Below are 21041 nucleotides of genomic sequence, written 5' to 3' on the forward strand. Positions count from 1 at the left end.
CACACCACGCTGAATTTCAATTTACAGTGTTCCTTTACTTCCATTTAATCTGTGTTATCTTATTTCTTTAAAACACTGGATTCCCTTGTTGTCAAATCAGCAAAAATAGTTCAGAGATAAAAGGAATCCATCAGTTACTGAGGGTGTGCTCAGTTGTGTGTGACCTCATGGACTATGGTCCGCCAGGCTCCTCTGTCCAGGGGATTTCCCAGGCAAGAATACTGGAGTCAGTAGCCATTCCCTCCTTCAGGGGATCTTCCCAACCCAGGGATTGAGCCTGAGTCTCCTGCATCTCCTGCACTGCAGGCAAATTCTTCACTGATGAGCCATCGGGGAAGCCCCCACCAATTACTAAGAATGGAATTTAAAGGACTGCCTTCAGTCATTCAACACATTTATTTTTTAAAAAAAATCTGTAACTTTAAGCATCCATTAATGTTTCTTTTTTCAAACACCCAGGGAGTCTCAAAAAAAACAGCAGTGGACTTTGTCTCCTCTGGACTCACAGCCTCGATAGATCCCATTGGCCCTGCTCCCATGTTTCTAAAATAAGGCACTGCCTGTCTCTTCCCAGCCCCCCAAACCTCCTACCTGGCTGACCAGCGATGACCATGGGCTGCACAAACAGCTGGAAGAGCTTGTCCAGCACCAGATGCAGGAAGAGCACAAGGGGCTCTAGGCGGGAGGAGTTTAGGCAGATGATGCTGAGCTTCAGCTCATGTTCCAGTGCCGATTCACTGATCTTCTGGTCCAGCACACGGATGGGGAAGGTCACCTGGCTCTCCAGAGAGTGGCAGAGGGTGAAGAACTTCTCTAGATGGTTGTCCTGGGAAGGCAGATGGCAGGCCTTGTGGGTCTCATCCCATCAACCCTCACCGGTGGATTCATAAACACAATCAAATAGCGACTTCTAGGAAGAACCACTCATCTAGTGATTCAGAGCAGGAGATCTAAGACATGGATGTTTCAGACCTAGGTTATGTATGACTTCTTCACAGAGTGGTGTGCATAACATAGATCCTCTCTATAATTATTAACTTAAGAAACATGAATTTGTACTCTGACCTGTTTATAGGCAAGGGCAAATATACCGGGCAAACACAATGCCAAAATAAGGGCCTAAGCCGATGCAAAACTCAGTCAGTGGCAGGAAAAGAAGGGAAAGTAGAACTGAAAAAAATGCTGGAGGAAAAATGGCAGCATTACAGACAGAAACATCTGACAGTGCACGTACCAGGCTGCTTCGAAAATTTTATAAGGTCTTTATTTCTTTCAACATTAAATAAAACCTAACAGGTTTTCAATTTCCCACACAGAACTAAAAGGTCTTTTTTTTTTTTTGGTTTTATCCGTGCACAAAGCTTTTCATTGATCTTTCATTGACCTGTCCTTAGGAGTCTCTCTGCTGCACCCCATCTTCATTATTAGTCTTTTGCTCTGATTTAAACTTGACCTTGATGTTCCTTACCTGGGTGTGAACAGAAGAAACAGCTTGCACTTCAATATTGAATACTCCCTTATGTCCTTCAGCCCATTTAATGGGAGGATTCTGTGAAGGGACTTTCTGTATTAAAAGGGAAAAATAAAAGCAATTCAATTCCCTTTTCTCATTACTAACAAGGAGAGTAAAGTGACTTGGCAATAGATATTAGGGTTATACAAATATAAAAATTCCTGGAAAACACAACTTGGCCTTAGAGTTAGGAGCCCTGGATTCAAGTTCAGTTCTATACCAAACTAATTATTTTTACTTTGACAAGTCAGTGAGACTCTCTCGGGCTTTGTTTTCTCATGCTGAAAGGAGAGGTTTGAAGTGAGTGATCTGTCAAATTTAAGCGTCCATCAGCAGGTGGTAATCCTGATTCTAAGAATTAAAGTAATATCCTAATGATTTCTCTATTAATCAGGACAATGCCAGAACAAAGTGTAGAATAAAAGGCATGAAATTTTAATGCTTTTGAGTGACTGCAGTTTTGTTCCCTTTTAACAAAATGTATCTAAGTAGCAGTCCTTCTAGGCTCCTGCTTTAATTACTCAAAATGACTTTTTATACCATTCATATGTCAATAGCCCCGAAGTCCTCAGAGACCATTTCTTGCCTTAAAATCCTGAGGGAATTGTCCTCTTACATCACTGAGGGAAGAGGGCCCACGCTCACCCAGCCATGTGAGTGCGGGTTTTGTGTCTCTTGCACTTTAATGAAAGGGTGCATGCTGTACTTGCAAGGGTAGGACGTATGCATGGGTTGGGGACCTCTGGACACATCTCAGAGAGAGTCACAAACTGGGGTCCAAAGCTTGATCCAGCCCGCAGACAAGTGCTGTTTGGCCCAGTGTTGGAAACTTTGTTGAATTAGTAGCCAAACATTTGAAAATCAGACAAATTCACATGAAAGCCTGCTTTTCTAACATCTTTCGAGAACTGGAAGATATGAAGACATTGGTCTTGCATCCCAGCATGGCACTGATCTGAAGAGCAGAGGGACCTTGAATGGGAAGACAGTCTCCAACATGAACAAATTCCACCAGGAACTGGCATTCATTAAAGAGTCTGACTCCTGTGGACACTGGAGTTTGCAGTAAGCTAAAGCAATACAGGGACTTCCCAGGTGGTTCAGTGGTAAAGAATCTGTCTGCCAAGGCAGGGGACATGGGTTCAATCCCTGTAAAAGGAAATGGCAACCCACTCTGGTATTCTTGCCTGGGAAATCCCATGGACAGAGCAGACTGGTGGGCTACAGTTCACAGGGTCGCAAAAGAGTCAGACATGACTTGGTGACTAAACGACAAAAACAAAAAGCAATACTGACCATTAAAAATATAATATGAGCCATCTATGTCACTTAAAATTTTCTAGTAGCCATATTTTAAAATATATTTAATGTGATAATAATTTTAATACTAGCGTCACTGAACCCAGTACAGCCTAAAGATTATGGTTTCAACATGTAATCAATATACAGAATGATGGATGAGATAGTATACATTCTTTTTCTTCTATTAAGTCTTTGAAACCTAGTTTGCATTTTTATATTTATAGCACATTCAATTTGGACAAATCACATTTTGAACAGCCTCATGCGGCTAGTAGCAACTATACTGGACAGTACGGGTCTAAAGGATATTAGGAGATGCTGAGGGCATATTGATAGATAGCTTAGGGCAAGTAGGGAAAAGAACTAATATTTACTTAAGCATTGCTTGATATCCATGATCTCATTTAATGTTCAGAGCAACTTTGTAGGCAGATATGGGCTAGATTTCATCTTTGAACCTCAGAGAGGGTAAGCAATTCACCCATGTTCACACTAGGGCATGGCAGAATCTGAGTTTTGAATAGAGATTTATCTGTCTCCAAATCCAGGTTTGTTTGGCATCATTAAAAAGATAATTGGGCATTCTAGGAAGTTAGAATGTACAGCTTGATGTTGAAAAGATGGTTTTGAGGACTTCAACAAGGGGCTGTATGTCCAAATCATAAAAAGCAATTAGGGAATGCCTGTGAATACATTCAGGAGACCAGTTTTGATCTAAAGAGGGAATATGCCTATGGCCCAGAGCAAAGGAAGCTTCTCTCTCCGGGGGGGAAAAAGGAAAACATAAAATGGGATAGCCTGGGGATGGGTGCTGTGCAGTCAGAGTAGGGAAGAAAGTTGACTCTAAATTTGGAACAAAATTCAAATTCCTTGGAAATTCTTCAACTTGAAATATGCAAGGAAAACAAAAGAGATGAAGAGGAACCTATAGATTAAGAGTCTTAAAAGACATGTATGTCAACCAATAGCAATGTATGGAGTTTATTTGGATCCTGATACATAAACAAACAAACAAACTCTTAAAAAAATGACATTAATGAGATAATTGGAAGTTTGATCACTGACTGGATATTTGAGGATATTAATGAAATACTGTTAATTTTTAAGGTATGACAATGGTACTGTGATAGTTACAAAAAAAAATCCCTTATCTTTTAAGGTAAAATACTGAAATATTTATACATGAAATGAAATGATGTCTGGTATTTGCTTCAAAATAATTCTTATTGATGTAAACCCACACCAACCAGACTGAGAAGCATGAGAGCTGGTGCTGGTGCAGGCAGAAAAGAGCATTCACTGGGCTCCTTTGAACGAATGGACTGCAGCTGAGTGTGTGGGCAAAAGAGGCAGCACAGGAAACAGGAGGGAAAGACTGTTGACACTGGTATCTTTAGAGGAGTAAGAGCCCCAATATCCACCTGAGGACTGTAACAACTGACCCGGAGGAGAAACTGATAGAATCTAGCATGGGAACCTTTTATAAGGAAGGGAGCTGAGAGTGACTGTTAGCAAAGTGGACTGTATTTGCTTCCCTTTTAAAATACACTATTCTGAAAATCCCTCTGCTATAGATAATATAAGGTGCAATGCTGCCTTGAATTTATCAAACATTCTGAATTGGTAATAATTTAAATGAATGAGGTTGTAAAGTCAGTTATTTCTCCCATCCTATCAGAACAATGTGCTCTCTGAAGACCTCCTGTGCTGACAGATGACAGCTGCCCAAAATGCACTGAGCATCCTTGGTCATGTATAAAGAAATGGGAAGTGGGTCTGGAAAGGTGGTCCAAGACCATGGCTGGACAGGAAACAGCTGATGGCCAGCTTGCTGGTTACCTCTGCAGAATGCATAGAGTAGTTGGGTGGCAGCTTTTCCAAGGCAACTGGGAGACAGTAGGATCCAGTTTGAAGACGTTCATTTAAGAGAATTGGCAGCCACTGAAACAGATGATGTAAAGAATAAAATGGTATTTATCACAGCAGATAATTCTGGCAATTTGTCTAGCTCACAATAATCAAATGCAACTAAATGATGATTAGATATTGACCAGGGCTCTTTTGGGCAGTAATTTCTGTCAAGTTCTTTGCATTTTAAATTCCTTGAGAGCTCCTGAGATGGTATTATCAATGATTCACTGCTTTCAGAGCCAAACTAGTAGCATTTTTTTCTTTAAGGCTAATGTTTGTGTGTGTCTAAACATTAAGGTTCAGTTTATCTTTTATATATTTTAAAGAAATAACTCTTTCTCCTTGGAGGAAAAAGTTATTTTTATATGTGAAGCACGCACACACACACACACACACACACACACACACTTTGGAAATAATGCACATTGTAATGCTTTTTTATAAATGAGTATTCTTTCAGTATCGATCACCTACTACCTTTCATTCCTGAAATTGTCATTTGCTAAGTCAAGTCATCTCCGCTCTGCTACTTCTAACAGGAAAAAAGCAAGTGAAGAGAATAGTTGCTTATCTCTGCAGGTACCCTGGACGCACCAGCAACCACAGTGTGAATTTGCCAGTTGAAAACAACTCACTGAATATCCCAGGAGACTTTCTACTGAGTTTCCTTGCTTCTGCTGACAGCTGATATGATAGAAGGTGAACAGGAGGTGGTGATTTACTGTAAGCTTAGCAGGGAGCTTAATTTTCACTTCTTCATAGAAGTCAGGAGACCTGTTTCAAAAATACATCATACATGAATAACTTTTAGCAAGAATGATGGCTGCTCTGACTATAAATTGTAACATCATGGACCCTCTGCCCCTCAGGATTTGCCTGCTTGGTGTTTCACTCTTCATTTTACATCAGCCTGCTCCTAGCTGAAAGTCCTTGAGATCAAGCTTATGTCACTGGATACACTTCACTTACATAAGGCTGCTCACAAACTAAAGCTTTGTCAGGAAAAAAAAAAATCCCTGCATAAAATAGAAAAATCCAACAACTTAATTTGGACAAGGGATGAAGTGTAGAGTCCTGCTCTAACCTCCTTTTCTATTTCTACCGCAAGAACAGGGTATGACACTCAGCTGGCACTCGACAAAAATTTGGGGAAAACAAATGAAGGATGCAGGAAGGAAAGGGGACCTGATTTTACTGAATTATGAAGTCCAGGAGTTTACTAACAGCTTCATGTCCATTACTCATTTAACCCTCATCTCAGTCCAAGAGGATAGGTTCAGAAAAGTACTTAAATGGGCCAAGGTTACCAGGCTGGGGTCAAATCCAAGTCCGTCTGGTCCCAAAAATGTGAGTAACAGTTAAGACATTATTCTGTGACTCAATTTACCCACATAAAAATGAGTGTTCCATTTCTCCTTTGGTCAACTTAAATCTTAAAGCAGGCAGTGGCATAGTGTGGAGTGGTGTATAGAAAACAAGGAGACACAGCAAGGACTGGATTTTGCTTCTGGCCCCTCCAGTGTCTCAAAGCTAAGCAGGACACTTTTTTCTTTATGTAACAGCATAAAACCTCTCAGTATCACACTAGGGCGAAAGTTTCCAGAAAAGTCAAAACAGTATTAGGTTCTTGAAGACACATTCTCCCAATCACAGTTACTGGCAAAAACTGTCCGTCTGCAACACAGAATCAGGGAACTGGCATGGGCCATCTCTGTCCCTTAGTCCCTGAATTTTAAAAACTGGTAGGAGGAATCACCTAGAAGATTCAGAAAATCAAGGAGATAATGAAACAAGCTTGGCATATGTTTAGAACTGGGAAATACACTTACTTGTTATGGTATGTAACAGCTGTGTATACTTCCTGAAGAAATTCAGGGCCATTGGATTTTCCAAAGATGACCTGTTTGCCAGTACAGAAAGCGTCAAATTAACTGTGATATTTGAGTAAATCAAATCAACAATCATCCCAGTGGGATGCTCTGGTCTCATCAGATCAGATCAGTCGCTCAGTCGTGTCCGACTCTTCACAACCCCATGAATCGCAGCACGCCAGGCCTCCCTGTCCATCACCAACTCCCAGAGTTCACCGAGACTCACGTCCATCGAGTCAGTGATGTCATCCAGCCATCTCATCCTCTGTCGTCCCCTTCTCCTCATGCCCCCAGTCCCTCCCAGCATCAGAGTGTTTTCCAATGAGTAAACCCTTCGCATGAGGTGGCCAAAGTACTGGAGTTTCAGCTTTAGCATCAGTCCTTCCAAAGAAAACCCAGGGCCGATCTCCTTCAGAACAGACTGGTTGGATCTCCTTGCAGTCCAAGGGACTCTCAAGAGTCTTCTCCAACACCACAGTTCAAAAGCATCAATTCTTCGGTGCTCAGCTTTCTTCACAGTCCAACTCTCACATCCATACATGACCACTGGAAAAACCATAGCCTTGACTAGATGAACCTTTCTTGGCAAAGTAATGTATCTGCTTTTGAATATGCTATCTAGGTTGGTCATAACTTTCCTTCCAAGGAGTAAGCATCTTTTAATTTCATGGCTGCAGTCACCATCTGCAGTGGTTTTGGAGCCCAAAAAATAAAGTCTGACACTGTTTCCACTGTTTCCCCATCTATTTCCCATGAAGTGGTGGGACCGGATGCCATGATCTTCGTTTTCTGAATGTTGAGCTTTAAGCCAACTTTTTCACTGTCCTCTTTCACTTTCATCAAGAGGCTTTTGAGTTTCTCTTCACTTTCTGCCATAAGGGTGGTGTCATCTGAATATCTGAGGTTATTGATATTTCTCCCGGCAATCTTGATTCCAGTTTGTGTTTCTTCCAGGCCAGCGTTTCTCATGATGTACTCTGCATGTAAGTTAAATAAACAGGGTGACAATATACAGCCTTGATGTACTCCTTTTCCTATTTGGAACCAGTCTGTTGTTCCATGTCCGGGTCGAACTGTTGCTTCCTGACCTGCATACAGATTTCTCAAGAGGCAGATCAGGTGGTCTGGTATTCCCATCTCTTTCAGAATTTTCTACAGTTTATTGTGATCCACACAGTCAAAGGCTTTGGCATAGTCAATAAAGCAGAAATAGATGTTTTTCTGGAACTCTCTTGCCTTTTCTATGATCCAGCGGATGTTGGCAATTGGATCTCTGGTTCCTCTGCCTTTTCTAAAACCAGCTTGAACATCAGGAAGTTCACGATTCACATATTGCTGAAGCCTGGCTTGGAGAATTTTGAGCATTACTTTACTAGCGTGTGAGATGAGTGCAATTGTGCAGTAGTTTGAGCATTCTTTGGCATTGCCTTTCTTTGGGATTGGGATGAAAACTGACCTTTTCCAGTCCTGTGGCCACTGCTGAGTTTTCCAAATTTGCTGGCATATTGAGTGCGGCACTTTCACGGCATCATCTTTCAGGATTTGAAATACCTCAACTGGAATTCCATCACCTCCACTGGCTTTGTTCGTAGTGATGCTTTCTAAGGCCCACTTGACTTCACATTCCAGATGTCTGGCTCTAGGTCAGTGATCACACCATTGTGATTCTGTGGGTCGTGAAGATCTTTTTGTACAGTTCTTCTGTGTATTCTTGCCATCTCTTCTTAATATCTTCTGCTTCTGTTAGGTCCATACCATTTCTGTCCTTTATCGAGCTCATCTTTGCATGAAATGTTCCTTTGGTATCTCTGATTTTCTTGAAGAGATCCCTAGTCTTTCCCATTCTGTTGTTTTCCTCTATTTCTTTGCATTGATGGCTGAGGAAGGCTTTCTTATCTCTTCTTGCTATTCTTTGGAACTCTGCATTCAGATGTTTATATCTTTCCTTTTCTCTTTTGCTTTTCACTTCCCTTCTTTTCACAGCTATTTGTAAGGCCTCCCTAGGCAGCCATTTTGCTTTTTTGCATTTCTTTTCTATGGGAATGGTCTTGATCCCATTAAGAGCGCTGAGTTCTACATGTGACCCAACTGATGCAGAAGAACTGGCTACAAAAATAAATTGAGACCTCAGGGGGCTACATCAGTGACTGAGGGCCACAGGCTTGTGAGACTAGAAAGCCAGTGCTCTCTCCATTTGCCTCTCCACCTAGAGGTCTGTACTACAGGGCAATGTCAAAGGGTTGCATCCTCAGTGAGATCCCTTTTCCAGCCTCTTTTCCCTGGTTGCTTTGGTCATTAGGATCTTCACTGGCCACATATTTATGCTATTTAGAAAGACTCCTCTTTGGACACACATTAGCCCAAAAGGCCCATGACTTCACAAGTGGACTCACTTTTTGAAGAGCCTTCCCTTCTAGATGCAATAATGTCCATGCCAGGCCCAAGAGCTTGATGAGTGGTGAACAGGCTGGAGTCTGGCCCCTACTTGTCTCTGGCTGGGAACCCTGGCTACCATCAGGATCTGCAGAGTTGTACCCGGCAGCCCTGATAGACTTGCCAGGGGTGAGAGCAGTGAGAACTAGGGGAGTCTTCCTCCTAGGGTTTCCTCCCCACAACAATTGCAAGAAGATATGTTGTGCTGGGAACGTAGGTGGGACATTAAAATATGGTTTACTGAATCACTTTACTGTATATATTGCAAACATTGGTACAACACTGTAAATCAACTATACTTCAATTTAAAACAATCTGGCCATTAAAAATTAATTAATTAAAATACAGTTTTATGAAAAGTGAATATTTGAAGAATGGGAGCACTGGAAAAAATGTCAATAGAATTCTATGACTTAAAACAGTAATAGCTAACCACCATTTCATTTATAGGCAGCTGGTTAAAAAAAACACAAATTCTGGGGTTTGGGGCTCCTTAGGGGACACTGCATTACATATTATTATTTGATTTATCTTTTACCTCAGGATGAAGATCCATTCCTAGAAGGTGTTGAGATGGTGTATTTTTATTGTTACTAGGCATCACTTTTTTTTTCAAATCTCTAGATGTGGACTCGGAGAAGGCAATGGCACCCCACTCCAGTACTGTTGCCTGGAAAATCCCATGGACGCAGGAGCCTGGTGGGCTGCAGTCCATGGGGTCGCGAAGAGTTGGACACGGCTCAGCGACTTCCCTTTCATTTTTCACTTTCATTCATCGGAGAAGGAAATGGCAGCCCACTCCAGTGTTCTTGCCTGGAGAATCCCAGGGACGGGGGAGCCTCGTGGGCTGCCGTCTACGGGGTCGCACAGAGTTGGACACGACTGAAGCGATTTAGGGGCAAATGTGGACTGGGGCTTGAGGAGATGTGTACCACAGCATACAACTGGAAGTACAGCAAACACGGCCGACTCCCTGGGCCGGGCTCTCTACTTCCTATGCTGTAAGGATGGTTGGAACAAATTCGTGATATTTTTCAGTCCTCTAAAATGATACGCGTTTCCGAATTTCACAGCTCACTGTGGAGTAAGTTTCGACTTAGGCTGACCCGGATTCCCTATCAGTATCCTGGGACCAGTATCCTGGAACCAGTAATGGACCAGCCACAAAGTGCTCTGCACACCCTCAGTGGTACTGGCCTGAATCAACACATACTGTAGCCTGACCAGCCCTGGATTTTGTCTGTGTGAACTGACAAGGAAGTTCAGCCCACCCTGCTTAGAGGCAAATGTTTATTCCCCTCCTTACTGGCATAGCACTGCTGGCATCCTCTCCACACATAAACTGGATTTTGATTGTGATGTTCCGGGCAGATGCTAGTTTGTTAGCAAAGTTCAGCCTCTGTGGGTAGACATACAGAAGGTTTCTGGAAAAGAAAAGATGAGGAGCCAATCAGTAAGACCTAGAGTCTATTTTAACCAAGTTGTTCAGGGGATGCTGAAGTCTGCACTCATAAGGTGACTGTTCTGAAGGAGATTTTCCTCTCAGAAGTGAACTACCTTTGGAGAATAAATGCATTATTGTTGATTCTTTGTCTTCAACTGCAGTGATCTGATAATAACCAACACTGTTCTCTGTTTTGCTACACAGACAGAGGTGTCTGCTGCAGCTGAGAAAGTCCTGGAATGTGGAAATCCGCCCAGAGGTAACTATATGTCTGATACAAAGATAAGAAAACAAAAAGGTTCCGCTCATTTTAAAAAGAAATCATGGCCACAGGCAATGGCCTAATTTCATTTCTCCTTTCTAATCCCACGTAGCACTTTTCTAAAAAAGAATCTTAATTGGGCTGCACCAGGCTACATGCAGTATCTTAGTTTCCAGACCAGGGATTGAACCTGTGCCCCCTGGTTCAAGTGGAAGAGCAGTCTTAACCACTGGACGACCAGGGAAGTACCCACAGTTTCAATTTTTTTATTGTCATGACATATTACACTGGTTTAACTTTCTTTTCTTTTATAAGATGACAGTTCATCTAAGCCCAATTAGCTATGTAACATAATAATACAACACTATGAATAATATACTCATCCATTCAACAACTATAGGACAAATACTAGGCTGACTATAACTTTGTATATTTTTTCTTTCTATTTGCATTACTACTACTATAATCCACTAAAAAGTAAGCTCCATGAGGGCAGAGATTTTTATCTGATGTTTTTGATTCACTGATGTATTCCCAGCACTACACCGGTGCCTGGGACATAGTAGGTGCTAAAAAAATTACTTGTTGAACAAAAGAATGAATGTGTATACATTCAATTAATCATATTCCTGACTTTAAGCAACAACAGCAGTACTAATATTTATAAGTATCATTAATATTTATCCACAGACTGGTTTCAAATAGGAAAAGGAGTATGTCAAGCATGTATATTGTCACCCTGCTTATTTAAGTTATATGCAGAGTACATCATGAGAAACGCTGGGCTAGAAGAAGCACAAGCTGGAATCAAGATTGCCAGAAGAAATATCAATAACCTCAGATATGCAGATGACACCACCCTTATGGCAGAAAGTGAAGAGGAACTAAAAAGCCTCTTGATGAAAGTGAAAGAGGAGAGTGAAAAAGTTGAAAGCTCAACATTCAGAAAACTAAGAACACAGCATCTGGTCCCATCACTTCATGGGAAATAGATGGGGAAACAGTGGAAACAGTGTCAGACTTTATTTTTTTGGGCTCCAAAATCACTGCAGATGGTGATTGCAGCCATGAAATTAAAAGACGCTTATTTCTTGGAAGGAAAGTTATGACCAACCTAGATAGCATATTAAAAAGCAGAGATATTACTTTGCCAACAAAGGTCCGTCTAGTCAAGGCTATGGTTTTTCCAGTGGTCATGTATGGATGTGAGAGTTGGACTGTGAAGAAAGCTCAGTGCCAAAGAATTGATGTTTTTGAACTGTGGTGTTGGAGAAGACTCTTGAGAGTCCCTTGGACTGCAAGGAGATTCAACCAGTCCATCCTAAAGGAGATCAGTCCTGGGTGTTCAGTGGAAGTACTGATGCTAAAGCTGAAACTCCAATATTTGGCCACCTCATGAGAAGAGCTGACTCATTGGAAAAGACTCTGATGCTGTGAGTGATTCGGGGCAGGAGGAGAAGAGGACGACAGAGGATGAGATGGCTGGATGGCATCACCGACTCGATAGACATGAGTTTGAGTGAACCCCGGGAGTTGGTGGTGGACAGGGAGGCCTGGTGTACTGCAATTCATGGGGTCGCAAAGAGTCGGACGTGACTGAGCGACTGAACTGAACTGAACTGAATATTTATCCTAAGATGGGTAGTTTCTTTAATTTTCAAAATTATCCTATAGATAGATACTATTTTCATGGCAACACCCCCACAACACAAATGAAAAAAAAAATGATATAGTTAGGAAACGGCAATCAAGAGCTGAAGTCAGGCACTCTGGATAGAGTCACTCTGTTAACCTTATCCAATCTCTATTCTTGTCAGATAAGGCTCCCATTAAATAAAATGATAAGAATGGCCTTTTCAGACTATTCATGACATCTCTCAGGCAAGCTTGCCTTAATTCTCGGGATCTCATTAACAGCTGAGCGTCAACAGTACACCAAAGGCTGATTTGACTGTGTCATGTTCTCTGGGAAAGTCTCCTGTCTTCCTCACTCTTGGTCCACGATTCTAAATCCTAATTACACATTCTCCCCAAAGAGACATATTCTGGCCCCAAAGGCTTCAGATGACAAAACAACCTTTGTGTGAACTAGATTATCAAGAGAACAGTGATCAAGAAGGAGGACCAGATTTTTCCCTCTGTGAATAAAGGTTCTCATGATACTTTACAAGGGTTTGCATATTAATCCATACCAGAGCTTCTCAGCCTCACCACTACTGACATTTTGGACTGGATAGTTCCTTGTCATGGGGAGTTTCCTGCACATTGTCGGATGTTTAGCAGCATCCCTGGCCTCTACCCACTAGATGTTAGTAGTATCTCCCCTCTACTCAGCTGTGACGAGTAAAAATGTCTCCAGACATTGCCACATGTCCCCAGGAGTGGCAAAGTCACCCTCACTTGAGAACCACTGACCTATACATGTGAATTTTGCATTACAAATCTATATAACTATGCTGGCAAATTTCCTATCTTTAACAGATATAATCAGTGCATCTAGTGGGTCCATACTCACATGTAAAGGGTTTCCATTGGAAAAGTATAAAGTCAATACTCAAGAATTAGGCAGAAGAAAAATTTTAATGTTTGATTTATGATGTCAGAGGTAGTCAGGGACTGAAAAACCAAAAGAAAAAGACTTGACTGACACTGTTGTTCAGTTCTATCCTCTTCATGATAACCTCCCCCTTGTGGGTGTGCATTGTGTGTGTGCACGAATGCAAGCAAATAGTCTTCTGGACCAATATTTACATAAATCCATGAATTTACCCCATGGATCTTTCTTGCTACAACAGTATCAACAGTGATAACACTAATAACCACAACCCTGGAAAGTCTCAATGACTAGGCTAGTGAACCTCCGTCTGATGGACACGCAGATGAGAAACTGAGGCCCTGAGAGGTAAAGTGACACTTCACTCCATGAATTAGCCTCCAAGTGGGCACAGAGTCCAGTTCGGCGCTGACTCTACAATGGCTGTCTCAGGGATGCCTTGCAAATCTTGCTCGGTCACACTGAGGGACCCCACCTTCGATGCAGGCAGATGGAGCTGAACTTCAGAGGCCATCAGGAAGGGTCACAGATTAGTAATGAAGGCAGAAGGCAGTTCATGGTTGGCAACACAGGTGTCCATGTGGCTTATACACTCCTCTCTGCTTGCTCTCGGTCATCTCCGCGGCCACCACACCCACCAGCAGAGCCAATGTTTACTGAGTGGCCGTGTGGGGAGTGGTTAAGGGCTCTGAAGTCAGACTTGGGCAAGCTGCTTAGCCTTTCCAAAGCCTTTCCTAAGCTAACCCCAGTGGGGTTAGTAATTGCACCCACTTCCTAGGGCCATAGGGAATGTTAATGAAGAAGAACTTAGTGATAGCGAGGTGATGAGTATTATTTCCACAGAGCTAAAGTGACATACACACCCCAACCTACACCCTCCGCTCCAGATTATCCTCCTTTCTCACCTGGATTTCCACAGTGCTTTCTGCATTGCTTTCTCTTCTAGATTTGCCCCAATTCACTGGACTCCTTATTTGTTGGTTAGAAGGATCTTTCCAAAGTGTAAAACGGATGATGTCAGGAGCCTACAAGAGTTCCTAAACGTCTTCTCATGGGCCTACAAGATCTGGCCCTTGGCAATTTCTCTGATGTTACCAGGCATCACTTTCCCACACTGGCCTTCTTCAAGGCCCAGAATATTTCAAACTCATTCTCACCTTGGGGGTTCCTATACCTGCAGTTTTCTCTGCCTAGAAGGGCGTCTCCTGGTTCTCTAACTGACTCATTCCTTCTCATCTCTGGGGTTTTACCTCACATGTCAGATCCTCAAAGAGGTTGTTCTCCCATCCTACTTAATTGGGCCACTCCATTCACATATTTTCTCTCTTTTATAATTATATGATGATCATACATACATATGCTTACAAAAATAATTGATTATGAATAATGATTATGAAAATACATGATTATGAAAATAATATATGTATCCATTCTCTTCAACCTTGAATACTTGCAAAAGTACAGAAAAGTAGAAAAGAATAAAACAACAACAATTTGATATCCCAACACAAAATTACTGACAAGGTTAGCATATGTCCTTCTAGTCTTTTCCCCTCTATATGTTAAATATTTTATCTACATATTTATACACAAAACTTTTAAAAAAATTTTGTTGTCATTTAACACTGTTCAGTTATGATCATTTTCTGGTGTCACTAAACATTTGCTTTTTGGCCATACCACATGGCATGTGGGATCTTAGTTCCCCAACCAGGGATCGAATCTCACGCCTGCACTGGAAGGCAGAGTCTTCACCACTGGACTGCCAGGGAAGTCATTAAATAGTTTCAATAAACATGATTTTAATGGATGTATATTATCCCATATTATGAATGTGCCATCATTTCCACAGTCTCAAAAAATAAGCAGTAAGATTATTTCCTTTTCTTTTTTTCAATTCTAAAGTTAGAATGAACACTTTCTATATCTTGCCTCTCTGCAATTCAGGAAGAATCCCTTTTAATTCTAAATAGTTCAGTTTCTTCATCTTTAAATTAATTGAAAAGATACCAATCAACCTTTCTTTACGCTGTGCTAGAAGAAATAATGAGCCAGAGTTCATAAAAATGCTTTGAAGTAGAGAGATGAAAGGGTCTGTGTAAATCACAATGGAAAAGCCCAGCAAGCCTGGATAAGCAAGTCAGCTGTCAGCACACTTGTCTCCTACATCCCAAGCCAGGGCACCACCTACCTGTCCTACACGTCTCCCAACATCAGTCGACAGTTTTGCACGTGGCTTCCAAAGGGGTTGCTGGCCCCTACATTCAAACATCATTATCATGGGCACTCAGCATTCTGCCCTGTATGAATGTACTTTCTGCAGAATACAGAGCAGGAAAGAAACATCCAGAGAATTTAGTCCACATTCCTTTTCTGTCGACCAGAGACTGACTAACCCAGAGAGGTTAAATGATTTTGCCTAAGAATTTTTTTAAGAATATGCATTTCCCAAGGATCATCATAATTCTTACTGGCAAGAATGCTAAGTGATATGTTTTGTTAAATCTGCATGATTTCTAAGAAATGAATGTAAGAAAATAAGTGTTTTCTCTTGGAAGGAAAGATCTACCTACAGGGTCAGTAATCCACAGAGCCTCAACCAGATAAGAATAATTATCAATAAACTGATAAACAGCCTCATACATTTTATATATGGTAAATTATAAGTGTGTGTGTGTGAGTTGCTCAGTTGTGTCTGACTCTTCGCAACCCCATGGACTGTAGCTTGCCCGGCTCCTTTGTCTACGGAATTCTCCAGGCAAGAATACCACAGTAGGTAGCCATTCCCTTCTCCAAGGGATGTTCCCAACCCAGGGATCAAACCCAGGTCTCCCGCACTGCAGGCAGATTTTTATGGTCTGAGCCACCAGGGAAGACCGAGAATTACATTATCTAATGATTTTTGAGAATGTCAACTATAACTGAACTAGGAATCCCTTGTTACTGCAAAGTTATTTCAGAAGTTTTAGTAACTACAGGCCTGATGTAAGTGTAGGCATTTAGTATAATCTCATCTTTTCCCAAATGTGGGCAAAAAGCCTTCTCTTCAGTCAGGTGCATCACAGCACAGAAGGGGACGTTTAGTATTCATCAACAATTTTCTTTCCAAAGCCACTTCAGATGGCTTCTCTTGATTATAAACTATTTTAGAAACTTCAAATTCTTTCCATTGATTCAGCAACAGCCCCTCAACTTATTTTTAAACTGTTGGCATTGAGCAGCTCCAGGAAGTCAGAAGTTAACTTGTGGAATCTGACCATTATTAGATCCAATTGTTGACAAAACTCTCTCTGCTCTTTATGGTTTTGGGATCATCCTCTATTTCTTTTGCTGAAAACAGGTTAACTCAAGGGACCTTGACGTCTTTGAAAGCCACAATGCCAAAAACATCACTTTGGTTTCTCCTCCGTTTAGCCTATCCTTCATCCAGTGCAAGGAAACAAAGAGAAAAGCTGCCCTACAAAACAGAAAAACAAACTATAGAATGGAAGAAAATATTTACAAATGATACAGCTGACAAGGGAATTATCTCCAAAATATACATACAGCTCATATAACTAAAAAAAAAAAAAAAACAACCTAATAAAAAAATGGGCAGAAGATCGAAACAGACATTTCTTCAAAAAAGACATACAGATGGCCAATAGGCACATAAAAAGAAGCTGCTGCTGCTGCTGCTAAGTCACTTCAGTCGTGTCCAACTCTGTGCGAAGCCATAGACGGCAGCTCCCCATCCCTGGGATTCTCTAGGCCTAGAAAACTGGCGTGGGTAGCCATTTCCTTCTCCAATGCATGAAAGTGAAAAGTGAAAGTGAAGTCGCTCAGTCATGCCTGACTCTTAGCAACCCAAAGGACAGCAGCCTACCAGGCTTCTCTGTCCATGGGATTTTCCAGGCAAGAGTACTGGAGTGGGTTGCCATTGCCTTCTCCTGAAAAGATGCTATACAATGCTAATTATTCAGTTCAGTTCAGTTCAGCTGCTCAGTCGTGTCCGACTTTTGCGACCCCATGAACTGCAGCACACCAGGCCTCCCTGTCCATCACCAACTCCTGGAGTTCACTCAAACTCATGTCCATCAAATCGGTGATGCCATCCAGCCATCTCATCCTCTGTCGTCCCCTTCTCCTCATGCCCCCAGTCCCTCCCAGCATCAGGGTCTTTTCCAACGAGTCAACTCTTTGCATGAGCTGGCCAAAGTACTGGAGTTTTAGCTTTAGCATCAGTCCTTCCAAAGAAATCCCAGGACTGATCTCCTTTAGGATGGACTGGTTGGATCTCCTTGCAGTCCAAGGGACTCTCAAGAGTCTTCTCCAACACCACAATTCAAAACCATCAATTCTTCGGCGCTCAGCCTTCTTCACAGTCCAACTCTCACATCCATACATGACCACTGGAAAAACCATAGCCTTGACTAGATGAACCTTGGTTGGCAAAGTAATGCCTCTGCTTTTCAATATGCTATCTAGGTTGGTCATAACTTTCCTTCCAAGGAGGCTTTTAATTTCATGGCTGCAATCACCATCTGCAGTGATTTTGGAGCCCCCAAAAATAAAGTCTGACACTGTTTCCACTGTTTCCCCATCTATTTCTCATGAAGTGATGGGACCAGATGCCATGATCTTCATTTTCTGAATGTTGAGCTTTAAGCCAACTTTTTCACTCTCCTCTTTCACTTTCATCAAGAGGCTTTTTAGTTCCTCTTCACTTTCTGCCATAAGGGTGATGTCATCTGCATATCTGAGGTTATTGATATTTCTCCCAGCAATCTTGATTCCAGGTTGTGCTTCTTCCAGCCCAGGTTTCTCATGATGTACTCTGCATATAAGTTAAATAAGCAGGGTGATAATATACAGCCTTGACGTACTCCTTTCCCAATTTGGAACCAGTCTGTTGTTCCATGTCCAGTTCTAACTGTTGCTTCCTGACCTGCATATAGGTTTCTCAAGAGGCAGGTCAGGTGGTCTGGTATCCCTATCTCTTGAAGAATTTTCCACAGTTTATTGTGATCCACACAGTCAAAGGCTTTGGCATAGTCAATAAAGCAGAAATAGATGTTTTTCTGGAACTCTCTTGCTTTTTCCATGATCCAACGGATGTTGGCAATTGGATCTCTGGTTCCTCTGCGTTTTCTAAAACCAGCTTGAACATCTGGAAGTTCACAGTTTACATATTGCTGAAGCCTGGCTTGGAGAATTTTGAGCATTACTTTACTAGCGTGTGAGATGAGTGCAATTGTGCAGTAGTCTGATGCTTTGGCATTGCCTTTCTTTGGGACTGGAATGAAAACAGACCTTTTCCAGTCCTGTGGCCACTGCTGAGTTTTCCAAATTTGCTGGCATAATGAGTGTAGCACTTTCACAGCATCATCTTTCAGGATTTGAAATAACTCAACTGGAATTCCATCACCTCCACTGGCTTTGTTCGTAGTGATGCTTTCTAAGGCCCACTTAACTTCACATTCCAGGATGTCTGGCTCTAGGTGAGTGATCACACCATTGTGATTCTGTGGGTCGTGAAGATCTTTTTGTACAGTTCTTCTGTGTATTCTTGCCATCTCTTCTTAATATCTTCTGCTTCTATTAGGTCCATACCATTTCTGTCCTTTATCAAGCCCATCTTTGCATGAAATGTTCCCCTGGTATCTCTAATTTTCTTGAAGAGATCTCTAGTCTTTCCCATTCTGTTGTTTTCCTCTATTTCTTTGCACTGATCGCTGAGGAAGGCTTTCTTATCTCTTCTTGCTATTCTTTGGAACTCTGCATTCAGATGTTTATATCTTTCCTTTTCTCCTTTGTTTTCACTTCTCTTCTTTTCACAGCTATTTGTAAGGCCTCCCCAGAAAGCCATTTTGCTTTTTTGCATTTATTTTCCATGGGGATGGTCTTGATCCCTGTCTGCTGTACAATATCAGGAACCTCTGTCCATAGTTCATCAGGCACTCTATGTATCAGATCTAGTCCCTTAAATCTATTTCTCACTTCCACTGTATAATCATAAGGGATTTGATTTAGGTCATACCTGAATGGTCTAGTGGTTTTCCCTACTTTCTTCAATTTAAGTCTGAATTTGGCAATAAGGAGGGAAACACAAATCAAAACTACAATGAAGCACCACCTCACACCTGTCAGAATGGTCATCATCAAAAAGTTTACAAATAACAAATGCTGGAGAGGGTATGGAGCGAAAGGAACCCTTCTACACTGTTGGTGGGAATGTATATTGGTACAGCCACTAGGGAGAACAGCATAGAAGTTTCTTAAAAAACCAAAAATAGAGCTACCAGATGATCCTGCAGTCCCACTCCTGGGCAAATATATGGAGAAAACCATAATTCAAAAAGATACCATGCACCCCAATGTTCATTGCAGCACTATTTACAACAAGACATGGAAGCAACCTAAATGTTAATTGACAAATAATGGATAATGATATAACCTAAGCTGCTTTTATATCAGGGAAGGTGAGCTTGTATGATTAGTGACCCTCATCAGGTAAGATTCTGAGTGAGACTATCCTTTTTATTTTTAATTTTATTTTATTTTTAAACTTTACATAATTGTATTAGTTCTGCCAAATATCAAAATGAATCCCTTTTTAAAAAACTACAAAATGGAGCTGCCCTGGTGGCTCTGTCACAAAGAATTCACCTGCCAATGCAGAGGATACAGGTTTGATCCCTGACCTGGGAAGATCCCACATGCCAAGGAGCAACTAAGTCCGTGGGCCACAACTCCTGAGCTGTGCTCCAGAGCCCAGCAACTGCATCTCCTGAGCCCCCATGCCACAAGTACTGCAGCCCGAGTGCCCTGGAGCTTGTGCGCCACAAGAGAAGCCGCCATGCAAAGCCTGCACGCCACAACTAGAGAGCAGCCCCCACTCACCGTGACTAGGGAAGAACCCACGCGGCAACAGAGACCCAGCGCAGCCAGAGTAAATACAGTTATCTTAAAAGCAAACAAAACTACCAAATGGTCTACAGATAGAAGGTGGACAAGTCAATTTCCTCACCTTTTCATTACATAAAAAGGCTGGAGTTAAGTCTCAAATGCAATGAAACTCAAGAAGAACTTAGAAAATTGCAAGATATGATACAAATGAAGATTCTTTTCCTATCAAGACTATAAATGTAAAACAGCTAGTGGACTTTACAGTGCAACCTTAAACACGCTGCAGGGCAGTGAGATCTTAAAACATATCACTTAACGAATGGATCAATTTCTCTGGGTCTCTCTCTCCATCTTTCAATTGATGTCTCTCATGTATCTCTTGGTGGTGCTCACTTTCTCCCTCTCTCTCCTCTCTCTCTTTCTGTCTTTAATCCATGTATGTGTCTCTGACTCTCTTTCAGTGTCCCTCAGTTTCTCTCTTTCTGTGTCTTTCTGATACACCCTCTCTCATCCTTTTATCTCCCTCACAATCTCTCAGAAAATGGCAAAATGCTCCTGCTGTAGGGGCACTCCTTCAGTTTCACTGAGTCACTAAAATCCATTTTCTTCTGAGTTTGCAAGCGTTTGATGATTTCTCACCCTGGGCTGGGCCTCGGTTGTAGGCAGGATGATAGACACAGAGCCTAAGATTTATGAACGTCTCAGAATTCTACAAAAATGTCTGAGACCCACAAAAATGATTAACTCCAAAATATAAAAAGTAAAACCTCAAAACAAAAATTAATGAATTTTAAATTAAAATTAAATGCTTACCAAATGCAACATTTTATCAGTTGACAGTAACTCTACTGAGTTTAACAATA

The 21041-nt window shown here is 41.6% G+C and overlaps 1 protein-coding gene across 5 annotated transcripts in view; it reads right to left on the reverse strand.

Annotated features, from left to right (window-relative positions):
• The window catches only part of DOCK8 (dedicator of cytokinesis 8), a 237508-nt gene that overhangs the window by 76060 nt on the left and 140407 nt on the right, over positions 1–21041 (reverse strand). For all 5 annotated transcript variants that reach the window (XM_061425464.1, XM_061425465.1, XM_061425466.1 and 2 more), the window contains 6 exons: positions 10337–10454; positions 6556–6626; positions 5362–5500; positions 4655–4756; positions 1469–1564; positions 592–826 (listed from right to left, as the gene is read on the reverse strand). In XM_061425464.1, the coding sequence (XP_061281448.1) occupies positions 592–826; positions 1469–1564; positions 4655–4756; positions 5362–5500; positions 6556–6626; positions 10337–10454 (761 nt within the window). The remainder of the gene's footprint in view (positions 1–591; positions 827–1468; positions 1565–4654; positions 4757–5361; positions 5501–6555; positions 6627–10336; positions 10455–21041) is intronic.

The sequence above is a fragment of the Bos javanicus genome, chromosome 8, assembly GCF_032452875.1.
Source record: "Bos javanicus breed banteng chromosome 8, ARS-OSU_banteng_1.0, whole genome shotgun sequence".
Classification (NCBI taxonomy): Eukaryota; Metazoa; Chordata; class Mammalia; order Artiodactyla; family Bovidae; genus Bos; species Bos javanicus.